The sequence below is a fragment of the Clytia hemisphaerica genome, unplaced genomic scaffold (genome assembly GCF_902728285.1).
Source record: "Clytia hemisphaerica strain Z4C2 unplaced genomic scaffold, Clytia hemisphaerica genome assembly, whole genome shotgun sequence".
NCBI classification, from domain to species: domain Eukaryota; kingdom Metazoa; phylum Cnidaria; class Hydrozoa; order Leptothecata; family Clytiidae; genus Clytia; species Clytia hemisphaerica.
The window spans coordinates 1,086,132-1,100,204 of record NW_027103721.1 but is presented as its reverse complement, the minus strand read 5'-3'; the positions used below and the strand labels follow the sequence as shown (position 1 = coordinate 1,100,204).

The window sequence follows — 14,073 nt, the reverse complement described above, 5'->3', positions numbered from 1 at the left end:
TCTCGAACAAGAGCGTTGTCAAAAAGATCTTGACAACACATTTTATAATGCTTTTATTGTTATCATATAAACATTGAGGTGTTCAATTTTATTGTTCTTTGACGCTGAAACATATTCTATCGAACGCGATTGGCCATAATTACTTCACTATTTTGTTATGCTAATGAAGTTTATTGTTATGCCCTTTTGCAAATTATATGACTATAAACTCTGGAACTCAGATTTTTTCAATCATCTTATCTTGAATTTTTTTGAGAAGACTTGAGAAGACGTTTCATTTGGAATCAGAATCAAATCGGTAAGCAGTATTTCATTCCTATCTCGTGCAGCCTATTTGCCCTAACACACCCCTGTCTCAATCACCCGGCGATCGAAATAAAAATACTAATAAAAGTGATCTAATTGTGAGCTAATTTTGAAGATTCTATTGTAATACAGTGTGTGCCAAAGTGAAAAGGAACCATGTTTTAAATTTATCACCTTCAACAATATATATATTTTTAGCTTTTTTACACTTTCAGTATCACTATGAAGTTCACTATGATATTGGCCACCATCTTGGCTTTATGTTTGGTTGTAAATGGCGGAAAGTCAATGAAAGAACGATTCTTGAAAAAAATCTGGTATGTATCATTAATTTTAAAAGATACTGTGCGTGTAATGAAATTAAGGAAGGTAAGCATATTAAGTCTAACTCGTCAGTGTCAAAAGAACCAGTTCGAATTCCCTTTCCCGATTTCTGTTCAGTTGATACCATTGAGGAGCTTAAGAGCTCTGTCCATTGAGTTTAAAGCCCGAAGGGGCTAGAGGAGAATCTCTTGGATGGGAAATGAAGCCACTTATTCTCCATCGATTTTTCACACAATCGTCGGATTGGAAAAAAATCTATCGCTAGATTTCAAAAAATGTAGTACTCGATAACAAAGAAATCCGCTAAAAAAAATTCATAATCATCTTGATTGCGGCCCGTTCTAGACGGCTCTTTTTCGTGCCTGAGAAAGGTTAAGGATTCGGCTCTAGCCTCTCGGGCTCTAAACTCAATGGCTTTGTCCATAGTGAATTTTGTATGCCATGTATTAAATATAAATTTCTGCTAGACGTAGCCAACAATAATATGGCATGTTATACATTTTCTGTCAGGCGGCCGACTCTTCTTGAATCTGAAAATTTAAAAATCGCAATGAAAAGAATCGATGAAAAAAGAAAATGAAGACTTTTGCGAGTAAGAGTATTTCAACTTTGAGGACGTTATTCTCGGTGAAATTTCGAAAAACTTTTAAGATATGCAGAAAATTTTTGTGAAAGCTTCTTTAATTCAAAATCATCAAAATAGCGGTTTTTTCCCATTTTTTTCATCAGAATTTCTCAGACAAAAGCTGTCATAAATTGTGATGTACGCTTTTTTTATAAGAATATACTAATAAAATTGGCCGAAAAATTAAGAATGTCCAAGAATATTTCCATCGTGAAATTTGCTTCGCTAACCATGAATTTCTATTTTGATCTTTTTTGTGAGCCTATCTCTCTTACTTTATCGGGGAAAAAATGTCGGGGGAAAGTGACGAAAATTTTGAAGGGGTGACGAAATCTTCCTCCCGACAAATTTTTCCCCGATATTTCATCACCTGACCAAAACTTCTACCCAATTTTTTTATCCCCGACCGAGACTTTTGCCCGAAATTTTATACCCCAACCAAAAATTCAAATACAAATTTTTTACGCCTTTATTAACCGAAATTAATGCTTTAAACGTCGAATTACAAGATCTATTTTCAAGCTAGTGAAGGAAACCAATTCATTTGGACAATTTAGTCGGGTGGAAGCGACTAAATTGTAAATTTGGTCGGGGAAAAGTGACGAATTTAAAATTTTGGTCTGGGGAAAGTGACGAAAATGTTTCAAGGTGACGAAATTTTTCCCCGACGAAAAAAAAAACCCGGCTAAATAAAATTCCGACTTTTTTTCCCCCGATAAGGTAATTGCTACTAAAATTTTAAGGTTTTGACACCTTGAAATAGTATTATTTCTGTAAACTGCAATAGATCCTCTTTGGTATTATATTATTGAGGTGTGGCTTGTAAGTTGGCAAAGAAGCAAAGAATAACTTAAGAATATTTTAAGATGATTTTTCCTAAAAAGTTAAGAATATTAATGATAAAATGGGAAAACATCATTCTTATAAAAAGTGTGTACATCAATTTAGAAAAAATTTTGTGACCTCATCCAAAAATGGATGACGTCATACCATAATTTCTAACTGCCGGAAAATTTGGTGAAAAAGATGGTCTACAAAACATGATCTCAGAATCGAATGGCTTGAGATATTTAGGTTTTGTTTTTAGATTCTAAAGCTGAGTGTCCACTGGAAAAAATAGTTCATCGCGAATTTGTCTGTCGCAAATTTTTTTTTCACGAACTTTTTTTTGAGACATCCCTGTCTGGAATTAAAAACCTTTTGTTTTTATTTGCGACAAACGAAAAAAATAAATGATGGAAAATTTCCTATCGCTTATTCTTTTTCGTTCTTTCGCAAAAAAGGACGATAGTTTTATAATTCCAGACATATGTCAAGTTTTATTATTTGCGACCAGGTGTTTACAATGAACAAATTTTTTTCAGTAGCTAAACAGCTTAAAAGTTAATGAGCTACTCTTTTAAATAAATTCAAGCTTTTTATTTTGAAAAAAGATTTTATTTTTACAATTAAAGCTGAGTATGTATCAGTTTGAGGTCGTTGTTGTTATTTTTGGCCCGCGCAGTTTGATTATCGGCCCGACAGTGCATTTGGGCCTGACGCGAAGCTGAGACGGGTTAAGGTCAGCAGTGTATCAGCAGTGCCAAACACGAAAGTTAATAGGCCTTTTCATAAATTACGTCAGGAACAACACTTGACTCGTTTTCAAAATAATGCTATGACAACTAATTCCCTCACGGATTTTTTTAGAGGTGCCCTCTTTTCATAAAAGTATGAATTAAGGTCTCAAGGGAGAAAATCACCTTGGTAATCGTTTCAAAACGAGGCAAGTGTTGTTCGTGACGTAATTTATGAAAAGGCCTATTGGCTTGCTAAATCAGTTTATCAAATAACGCTCCGTTAAGCCATGTGTCCACTCCGGATAATTTTCAACGGATCGGTACGGTTCGGAATGGTTTCTATTGTTCTGGGGATTATCTTCAACCCATTTGCTTCATATTTGTTTCACTTGAACGGTTCAAATGTTCACGTGTTTTTGGTCCAAACGGATAGAAAAAAAGTTGGATTTTTTCAACTTTTTTTGCGATCCGTGCCGGATAGAAACGGTTCTATTGATTTCAAACAATAGAACATCTGTAGAAGTTTAAACTTATTAAATTTTCTTTGTATAAATATTGTAAACAGAAAGAATCTGGTTGAGAAAATTTGAAGTGGATATTGCAAAACTGTCCGGATCAGTTTTCCAAAATATTCCGATCCAAACCGATCCGTTCAAAATGTGGATACAAGGCTTAACAAAGAGGGGCTTAAAAATTTGCCTCCTTTTTTATGTAGATCCTATTAATTTTTTTATTAGAAGATGACAGTGCTCATATCACATTGATAAATTTCCCTAAATTGGATTTATCTCATTTATAGGGCCGCTACAGTAATTAAAAAAATAAGACAATTGTTTTTAAATCCCTCTTTATTAAGGAAGATAATGAAAAAATTGGATTTATTTTTCAATAAAAATTAATAGGACATATATCAAAAATAAAGGAGGCAACTTTTTTTATCTTTCGTGCGTCATTTAAAAAAAACGCATCAAATTTGGACCACCCGGTAGTGGTACTGGGAGCTGTTTGAAAGTACGTTATCGGGGTAAAGCAATGTGTCCACTCCGGAAATTTTGCAAGGGATCGGTACAGATTGGAACGTTTTCTATTGTTCTAAGGATTATCTTCGACCCAGTTACCACATATTTTTTTCACGTGAACGGTTCAATTGTTCACGTGTTTGGATCAAAACGGATCGAAAAAAATTGGATTTTTCAACTTTTTTCGCGATCCAGGCCGGATCAAAACGGTTCTTTTATTTTGAAATAAAAGAAGCATCTGAAGAAGATTAAAATAATTCGATTTCTCAAAATTTCTCAGAATTTCTTTTGTATGAAAGTTGTAAACAGAAAAAATCTACTTTAAAAAAATCCGAAGTGGAATTTGCAAAACGGCTCAGATCGTTTTTCTTCTTCTTTCAAATCCGTACCGATCCGTTGTAAACTTTCCGGAGTGGACACATGGCTTTTATCTTCAAATCTCGTAAATAATTTTTTGACTATGGTCAGAGCCCTTAAGATTGAGCGGCAACGAAGCTGGCTTCAAAGAGACAAAAGAAAATGGATGATCAGTAGTTATATGTTCATGTTTTAAACAATAGACTAACGTTACGCTCGTTTCTGTCTTTCGTTTAGTGATATAAAAACTGCAAACGCTTTGCAACGTCAACACATTTTTGACACGACAGTCAGACCTCCTTTTTAACCCGTCAATTTATCTTTAACCTTTACACCACCGAAACTTTTTTTGAAAATCTCGATATTATTGAAATTTATTTTTGCCAAGTCTGAAACTTCAATCGTAGATTGTGGCTCTAAAAATCAATTCCAGTCAAAAGTTATGGTACCGTTGGAAAGCTGTGGGTCTCAGCTTTCGAAAAAAAACAATGCAAATGTGCTGAAAATGAAGTGGTTTTGAGCTATGACCAGTTAATGGAGGGCCGGTAAAACGGCTTTTCTGACACGTAAATATACGTAGTTGGCGTGGTAAAGTTTAAAGACTCATGCTGATTGAGTATTGATATTTTTCGAATCTAAATTTCCACGTCTCACTTTATTGGTTATTTTTTGCGATGCGATGTATGACTACGGTGAAGCTTTCGAATTGAAAAAATGTATTGTGCATGTATTTTATGTATTTCTCTTGACAGCAGAGTGACATGATATAAAGCAATTCCTCGTTGGAAAGAAATTATATATGGACAGGAAAAATTAATTTTTCTTTTATTTTCCATATTTTCATTCCTATTTTTTCCTAGGAATTTTTGGAAATTCTCGACAAAATTGCATTTCGCGGAACTAATTTTTGCGCTTAACATCTCCCAAAAACGCGAAATTTAGTTCCCGCATATATTAGTTCCCTTGCTAATTTTAAGCTTTCTTCGAGGTGCTACAACTTTCGATCCAATGCAGATCATCAAAAACAAGCCAACCGCGCCAATTTATCTGGAATAGAGACTTTAGTTGTGTTGCTCTGCTATTATTACACCCCCGTCTTTGTGACCCAGTGGCCACCCCAGTGAAAAATATTTCCAAAAATAGCCCATTTTTTCACCCCACTAGATAAATCACTCACCCCACTGGAATTTTGTAGCTGAAAATGACCCCATTGAAAATAACTATGAATCTTCACAAGCCCCAGTCAAAATGTTCTGATTTTGACATACCCCAGTAGAATTTTCACATCAAAAGGCCCCCAATAGGATTACCCCGGCTCTGTATGGAAACCATGCTGTGAAAGTGAAATACACAAAAAAGCTCAAAGTAGTGAAACTGTGTAGTGTATAACACTTGGTTGTTATTCCAGTCAAGCTTCTCAAAAAAATGGATCGGTCGCTGTCCATCGGTAAAAATATAACTAAAGTATCAATGTCCATCAGTAATTTAATCATAAAAATTCGTAAATTAGTATATGAACAGTGGTGCGACCAGAGGCAAGCAGGGGACAAAAGTTCCCAAGTTTGACCCTCTCTAACACGAGCGAAGCGAACAAGGCGCAAATCTTTCAACAACTTTTGCGATTTTACTAGAAAACCAATTTTTTTTAAGCTGCAAAATTTGAGAAAAAAGGGAGTGATTTTAGCCAAGCAAGAGAGTCGAAAATCTTTGAAATTAGGTTTATTGAATCTCCTTTACTATCAGAGGAACGTCCTTAGATACACCCCTGTCTCAGTGCCCCGGTTGAACTTTTTCCCTCAGTGGGGATGAAAATTTCTATCGAAATGCCAATGGGGATAGAAAATCTATTGCTTCCAGCTCAACAAGCTGGATGCTGATTGGACCTACCTGATAATGAAAGTTACCAAATGAGAAAAAACATAGAAATCATTAATGGAAAAGATCCTGAAAAACGAGCGAACGAACGAACGAGTAAACGAATGAAAGAGCGAGCGAAAGAATAGAGCAAGTAATCATGAATGAAGTATAGTAAGTCTCGAGAAATTGACGAAAATCCGTTTTTCCGGCACGACAATCGGATGGTCCGGTAATTTTTAGAAAATATTTGGAACTGCTATCAACAATATCTTATGTGAAAAAAAAACTAAGAAATGTAAGGAGAAAGTCCAATAAAAATCTGCAAAAACGGCGATTTTCGGCATATTTCCGGCGTTTTCGGCCGGACAAGAATTTTTCACAAAAATTGGACTCGGCCATGTTTTGGGCATTGCTAATACGCATCTACAAAAAATCAGAAAAAACTAATGATAAAATCTCGAGAAAATGCCAAAAAACCGGCTTTTCCGGCATATTTCCGGCATTTTCAGCCGGAAAAAAATGTTTTTCGAAAATCGGACTTCCTCACATTTTAGGTATTGACATTTTGCATCAATGTGCAAAATTTTATGAAAAAATTTAAAGTACAGCTCGAGAAATTCAAGAAATACCGTTTTTCCGGCGAAAATCGGCTGTTCCGGCAATTTTTAGAAAGTTCCGGCTTCAAAAATCAGTTTTATTGACAATTGAACCATGCTTCATGGTGGGCATTGCTACGAATAATGTTTTCGTGTGAAAAAGGTGCGATGAAAATCTGCAAAAACGACGATTCCCGGCATGTTTCCAGCATTTTCGGCCGGAAAAGACTTTTTATCAAAAATCGAACTCTGTCATGTTTTGGGCATTGCTAATACGCATCTTTTGTGCAAAAATTAGAAAAAACTAATGATGAAATCTCGAGAAAATGCCAAAAAACCGGTTTTTCCGGCTTTTTTATTTAGTTTAGTTTCGAGAGAGGATTTCGAAAACATATTACTTTTCTTGCAATTGGTAACAAGATAAAAATGTCTGCTTAAAGCATCAACTAAGATTAAGGTCAGATAAGGTTATTGCATCAAAAACATTAAAAAATGAGGTATTTCTATTAAAAATGATGTATTTTTTTAATTAAAAATTTTTTTATCCCCGACCAAATCTTTTATCCGAAATTTTATACCCCAACCAAAATTCAAATCCAAATTTTCTCCGCCTTTATTAACCGAAATTAGTGCTCTATTCAACGTCGAATTAAAAGTTGTATTTTCAAGCTAGTGAAGGAAACCAATTCATTTGGACAATTTAGTCGGGTGGAAGTGTTAATACGTTCGCTTCCGAGTTATTTTCAGAAATCGAAAAAAATCGACCCTTTGAAATTTCTTCGAAAGTTTGACTTTTAGAGGCTCTTGTGGGCTTAATCTTGCTTCAAACACCATCAAATTGTATACCATTCGACGTAGATTCCAAAAATGCAATAGAAAGGAAAGCAAAAGTTCCTGAATCAAAATCTATGGCCCTCTGAAGTTACCTCGGTATTTTGACCCCTCTACTACGAGTATACTCGTAGTTGGCAGAGAATGGGTTAAACTCAACAGAACTTTGCCTCATTGACAAAATTGTAACAAATTGAAGCTTTTTACCAGTACTAAGTATATTCTCAGCAAATTAGACAAAACTAAGAGATCTAGACTCTAGAATTATTTAACTTCCAAAAATTTCAAAAATTTATTAAAAAGAAGTTGAAAAATATATTCACTTTCAGTAGCCTCAGCAAATCTCTGTATTGGGGGGAGGGGGGCTGAAGTCTAGTGACACCGTGAAGGCCAAGCATGGTTTGGCCCGAGGGGGAAAATTTTGAAAATTTGAGCTCTAGATTGCTTGAAAATGCACTCAATCGTGACAATTATGACAAATTAAAAAAGAAAACTTTGCATTTTGCAAAAAAATCATTTTTTTTTATTATTGGGGGGCATAGCTCCCCCCCGTGCCCCCAAGTTGCTACGGCACTACAATATATAAAATGAGAATAAAGACTTTGAAAGGCGGTATTCAGTAATAATCATCATGGTTTCAAATAGACCTTTTCGCCTTTGCGTCCGCCATATTGAATTGTATGCAAAAATTATGGTGGCGGAATTGCCGTGGTGAAATTCCCTTAGATTAGAAAGTATGCAAAACATATGCAAAAAGAAAGTATGAATTAAAAACTTACATGCATAATTTGCATTATATTAAAGTGTAATCTTGTAGAAGAAAGATTAAATTTGCTTCTCTTGAAAACTAAAAACAATTATATTCACTCATCTCTTAGAACAAGCACTTCAAAAGACCATAACATTATTTAGACAGAAACTCAAACTGAAAAATCACCCGCGAAGGTAAAAAACAATCCTTATTCGGCTGACGGCAAATTATTCTCCTGGGAATAGAGCCGCCAAATGATCAAATCAAAACATTGAGAAGTGTGACTCATTAAGTTATGCTTTCAGTTTTGCGTGTTTTGAAAGTTTGATGTGTGTACTCCGTCTTTGTGGAATTTTTTTATGGCCGGAAAACAGAATAGGCTATGTCTTTAAGAACAAATTCCTAAAAGGCTTTGTTGTTCTGTAAATATTTCCTTTTGGATTAAGAAATTCCATCTTTTATTGTTCTAATGATTATAATATTTATTTATAAGATGCTTTGTTGTCTTTTTAATCTTTGTGTAAACTTGCATATGTTTTGCATACATTCCAACTAAATCCAACCACGGCATTTTCGTTCCTGTATTTTTGCATACAATTCAATATGGCGGACGCAAAGGCGAAAAGGTCTATTACAAAGTGTCCCGAAAAAGAGCACTGTGTCAGACTACCACTTCTATAAGTACAAAAAACTGTGTTTGTATCACAAGATCTAAATAATGCTCTTTAAGACAATCTTTAAATTTGTCGTTCGACTAAAGATATTCCAAAAAATATTTTCGGTTTATTCTGCTACCCCATTCAAAATGATTTTTGAATGTTATAGGCCTTATAGGTTTTTGCTTTTGTGTTTCATTGATGCATGATTGTGACTCTAGAATTATTTAACTTCCAAAAATTTAAAAAATTTATTATAAAGAAGTTGAAAAATATATTCGCTTTCAGTAGCTTCAGCAATTCTCTGTGATGGCAAAAGAAGGGTTTCAGACTACATTTTGTAATTCAGTACCTTTCCATTAAGACAAATGAATAGCACAAAAGATAACAACCTTCTCTACTTCATACAAAAATTTGCTTAAAAATTTTCCTCACCCCGGTGAAAATCAAGGAGAAATTGGTCACCCTACTCAATTTTTACAAAATATCTTGCAGCCCAGTAATTTTCAAATTTTAATAATAATTTTCAACCCACCCCACTAGGTTTTCAACACCCACTGGGGCACAGAGGCAGGGGTGTATTATTACATCTTTTGAACTATATGTAAAATTTTCGTGACATGGTCACTTTCGTGACAATTTTACTGACATGGTCATGAAATATTGATCGGTATCGGTATTTGATTGAAAAAATGATCGGTATAATTCTTTTATTTGTTTTTGAAAAAAAAATTTCAAGATAAAAGTATAAGTATTTGCTTTTTCATGATGAATTTTTTTGTTTTTGAGGTAAAAAGATACAGTTTTATTTCTTATCAAACATGGTCAAAAAAGTATGCAATTTTGATTATATCAAATCATAGTACATATGAGAAATGAATCACGTGAACCTATACGGGTTGAATACTCGACTTCCAAGGAAAACAAAAGTACCTAAAAGAACTTCAGATGTCACAGAGGCGAAATAACTTGAACACTTTACCAGCCTTTACCATCATGTACTATGGTACTATATGCTTCAAACAATTTTCTTTTTTTGGGAGGAGGCTACAGGTGTAATTTTTAATACTAATGAAGACACGAATCTTTCTTTCCTTTCCATATTTACTTTTTTCGGTATATTCATAGCGGACTTTCAATTGTGATTAATTGATCAGTGACTTTTTATTTTGTTTCTTTTTTCAAGCCCTTGATGCTTGAAATACTTAAACATGTAAATTATTTCTGTCGGCTCCAGTAAAGAGAAAATACTAATTGATTTGATTATGAACTTATACAAATAAGGTTGCTTATTATTTTCTTATTCTCATTCGGGAGATTTAACAGCAGGCTTGTAATAATTTTACTAATTAGATTAGAAATGTAAATTAATCATTATTTATTGCGTGAAATATTTTCTATGTTTGAGAATCTCAAAATTTGAATGTAAAACCTTTCACTATTCTTTTAAGAAGGGTTGTGATCAAACAATTATTTTTTTTTCAAGAGGGATAATAATTGGCTTCAAGTATGGCTCCTATTTAAGGTAAGCCAAAAACTTATTATTGATGTGAAAAGAGGGTCTTTTTGATCTCTCTACAATTAAATACAAAAACTAGGCTTGTTCATTGAGAATCCACAAAATTATCATAAGGTTTCAAGGGGGGGGGGTTTACGTGATTTGACGAAAAAAAAGATGGGAAAACGGTATTTTAAAATCAGACGGTGACGGTATTTGGCCTTATTTTTTGTCATTATGCCGGTATTTGAACCTGTATAAACCGGTGTGACGGTGTTATTATTGTTTTCAATTTTCGGGATTCCGGGATTCAGCAAAGATTTTGACGGGAAAGCGGTATTTCGAACCCCTACAACCCCCCTTTCTAACTCAACCATCTTTATTCCTTTCTGAAATTTTAACATTTTTTGAGCGCTCTGCTGGTTTGTTTTGATTTATCTCTGCGACTGCGCGATATATGATAATTATGGCAAATTCAGTTCCGTAATATAAGTTTATGCATAGTTATGTTGAATAACTGAAAACAAAAACAAAAGTCAACACATATGTCGATATTTCGTTCTCTTTCAGAACATTTTTAAATGCTTAAAAATCAATGATGCGAAATTGTCGCAAGTGAGAAATAAAAAATCTAATGAACAAAGGAAAGAATTCTATACAGTAAGGAATAAAACAAAGAAAATGTTAAAAAGATTTAATAAAAATAATGGTGCGTAGCGATAATATTTACAACATTAAAAACAGCACAATAAGATTGATAAAAGCCTTGGGGAACAATCGTCAAAAGAAAAAAAAATTATTAATTAATTAATATTAAAAACATCAGCGCATACAACAAAGGATTTGAATCGATGTCAATGTCAGTCTTTCTCTTTCTTATAGAGATGTTCTGGAGTTTTTATAAGATACTTCACTAATTGGTCATTTAAAGTAATAGAGATGACGCGTTCGTTAGAAAAAGCAACAAAATTGTTTTATTACAGACTAATGACCAACCAAATCAAGAAAGAGCTTGTAAAAACTCCAGCTTGTCCCTTCTCATATGTACTATGACCAAATTTAGAGCACAAAGAAGTAATCAAATGGTTTATCACTGAAATTAATGGAAAATCACTGAGGAAATACAAAGGAGTGCAATCTTCGTAAAAAGATAATAAAAATCAATTAAAAGTCACTCCATCGTATTTCTTCGACGTGGTTTAAAAGCGACTCATGATAATTTTCAGTGTTCTCAGCTTTTGATCAACTGAAGAGGTCTGAACAGAAGTAAAAATGAGTGTTATAACTTTGATGCAGATTATTTCAATACTTTTTGTCTTTCATAGCTCAAAGGTCCGCTCAAAGGGCTTCGTATCGAGATATGCCGATGTTCAAGAAGTGCCATTAGTGGGAGGATCACCGGCAGAAAATTTTGCACGATTCAAAAAACGATTCCGGTTCTTCTATAGCGATTTTGCCCAAGAAACCAATTATACCGTTTATAAAGTCCAACTTGATACAGAGAAAGTCGTTCTAGCTGATCCTGTTGCTTTATCTTGGTTGTGGAATAATCAGAGATTGATTTCCAAAGCAGAACCAGGCCCTTTCAAGTTAAATTCACTTCGCTATGTTCCCGCTTCATTGGCTTCGAACGGAAGAATGCATGAAAGATTAAGACGAAACTACTATAAGATCTATAGACATGCTTACAAAAAATATGGCTTGGAATGGGCTTTTAATGACTTGAAACAAAAATTTGCTGCATCCTTTCCCGTCAAAGGTGTTAAAGTTCCAGTTGAACGAATTCTAGATGACATTTCTATTGGTAATTTTGCTCACTTTATGTATGGCAAGGACTGGACAGAATTTAAAGTATATGATCAATATGCAAAGGTTTTATCAATTGTATTCCCACCCACCGATCAAGATGATGCTATCATTAACAAAATGTTTGAGGAGGTCTCGGACACACCTCTTATAAAAGACGAGTTAAATTCTGTCTTTGGACGCGGAAAATGTAAAGAGGAGGCGACTTCAGAAGCCTTGTTTTCGGTGATGTGTGTGGGTGTTCCAGGCTTACGTAAAGCTATGAATTCGATTGTTCCACTTTTGGTACAGCTCAAGCCCAAGGACCGAAATCGCATCAATGAAGAAGCAAACACATTTTTCGATGCAACAAATTCCAAAAGTATCGATGAAAAATTGAAAAATGCTAAAACCATCGAGAAGTTTGTTTTGGAAATGCTCAGATATGTCGGTGGTGCTCTTGGTTATGTTACGTACGAAGCAAACCAAGATTTCATCATCCCTTCTTACAATGGCTACTACAGAATCTACAAAGGTCAAACCCTAATCCTCCATCATTTTGCAGCTCAACGAAATCCGGATACATTCCGATTCCCAGATGAATTCACTCTTACTGGTAATGAAGAATACCTCAAAGAAAACTTCTTTGCGTTTACTGGTCCGTATAATATGAAAGCTACATACAGTAATCGAAAATGTCCAGGTCAAGATCTCGCCATGAATCTGGTGAAAATGTACGTCATCCACCTTGCAAGATGCGACATCGTTCCTGATTCCGATTTATCATTCAATCAGTTAAACGGATATCGGACTGAATCTACTGACGCTCCCTTGACGGTTAAATCATTTGTTTGCAAAAAATAACTCCCTCGGACTCGGCATAAACCATGGGTAATATTTTCCCTTATAAACACTGTTAGCAAACAATTTTGGGATTGCTTTTGTTAGCATTTTTAATATTTTTTTAGAGTGTTTTGGAACGAAAAAAAAAGACTTTGTATTCTCTGGGTGTTACTAAAACCGACCCTTAGAGGGACTGAAATCGAAAAAAAAATTGATTTTTCTTGAACTTTGTGACCCTTATTGGGAATTTTTTGTGCTTTTTTGCTTGAAAATTAGGCTTTTCAAGGTCGAGAAATCTAACTAAAGTGAGTATCTTTTAACATCATATATTTTACTGGTGTATCATTTATATCGCTACTTCGTTAATTTTCTTTAATAATTAGTAATGCGACATTCTTACAAAAAGAAAATACTTCATCAGATAAGTTTGGTTTTTGGGTTTTTTAAACAAAGTACAACAAAGGTCGATTGTATAGCATTACATTTCACTTTTCATTATGTCCTTTAAAACACCCCTGTCTCTGTGCCCCAGTGGGTGTCGAAAACCCAGTGGAGTGGGAAAAATTTGAAAATTACTGGGTTGCAAGATATTTTGTAAAAATTGAGTGGGATGACCAATTTCTCCTTGATTTTTTTAACTGGGTTGAGAAAAGTTTTCAAGCATTTTTTTGTATGAAGTAGAATAGGTTGTTAACTTTTGTGCTATTCATTTTTCAATGTCTTAATTTTTGAAATTTTTGGAAGCTAAATAATTCTAGAGTCTAGATCTCTTAGTTTTGTCTAATTTGCTGAGAATATACTTAGTACTGGTAAAAAGCTCCAATGTGTTACAATTTTGTCAATGAGGCTGAAGTCTGTTAGTTTAATACATTCGCTGCCAAGCTATTTTCAAAAATCGAAAGTTTGACTCTCAGAGTTTCCTGTTAGCTTATTTTTACTTCAAATGCCTTCAAACTGTATCTTTGATGCAATAAAAAAGTAAAAAAATTCTGTATCAAAAGTTATGCCCATTTGAAGTAGGTATGGCCATTTCAAGGTATTTTGGCCCCTCTAATACTCGTAGTAG

The 14,073-nt window shown here is 34.2% G+C and overlaps 1 protein-coding gene across 1 annotated transcript; it reads left to right on the top strand.

The window, feature by feature from the left end:
• Positions 1–204: 204 nt before the first annotated feature.
• On the top strand, positions 205–13,823 carry LOC136804344 (uncharacterized). Its single transcript, XM_067061052.1, has 3 exons — positions 205–298; positions 522–623; positions 11,705–13,823. The coding sequence occupies exons 2-3, from the start codon at positions 529–531 to the stop codon at positions 13,026–13,028; spliced, it is 1,419 nt and encodes a 472-aa protein (XP_066917153.1). The 5' UTR covers positions 205–298; positions 522–528; the 3' UTR covers positions 13,029–13,823.
• Positions 13,824–14,073: the final 250 nt, after the last annotated feature.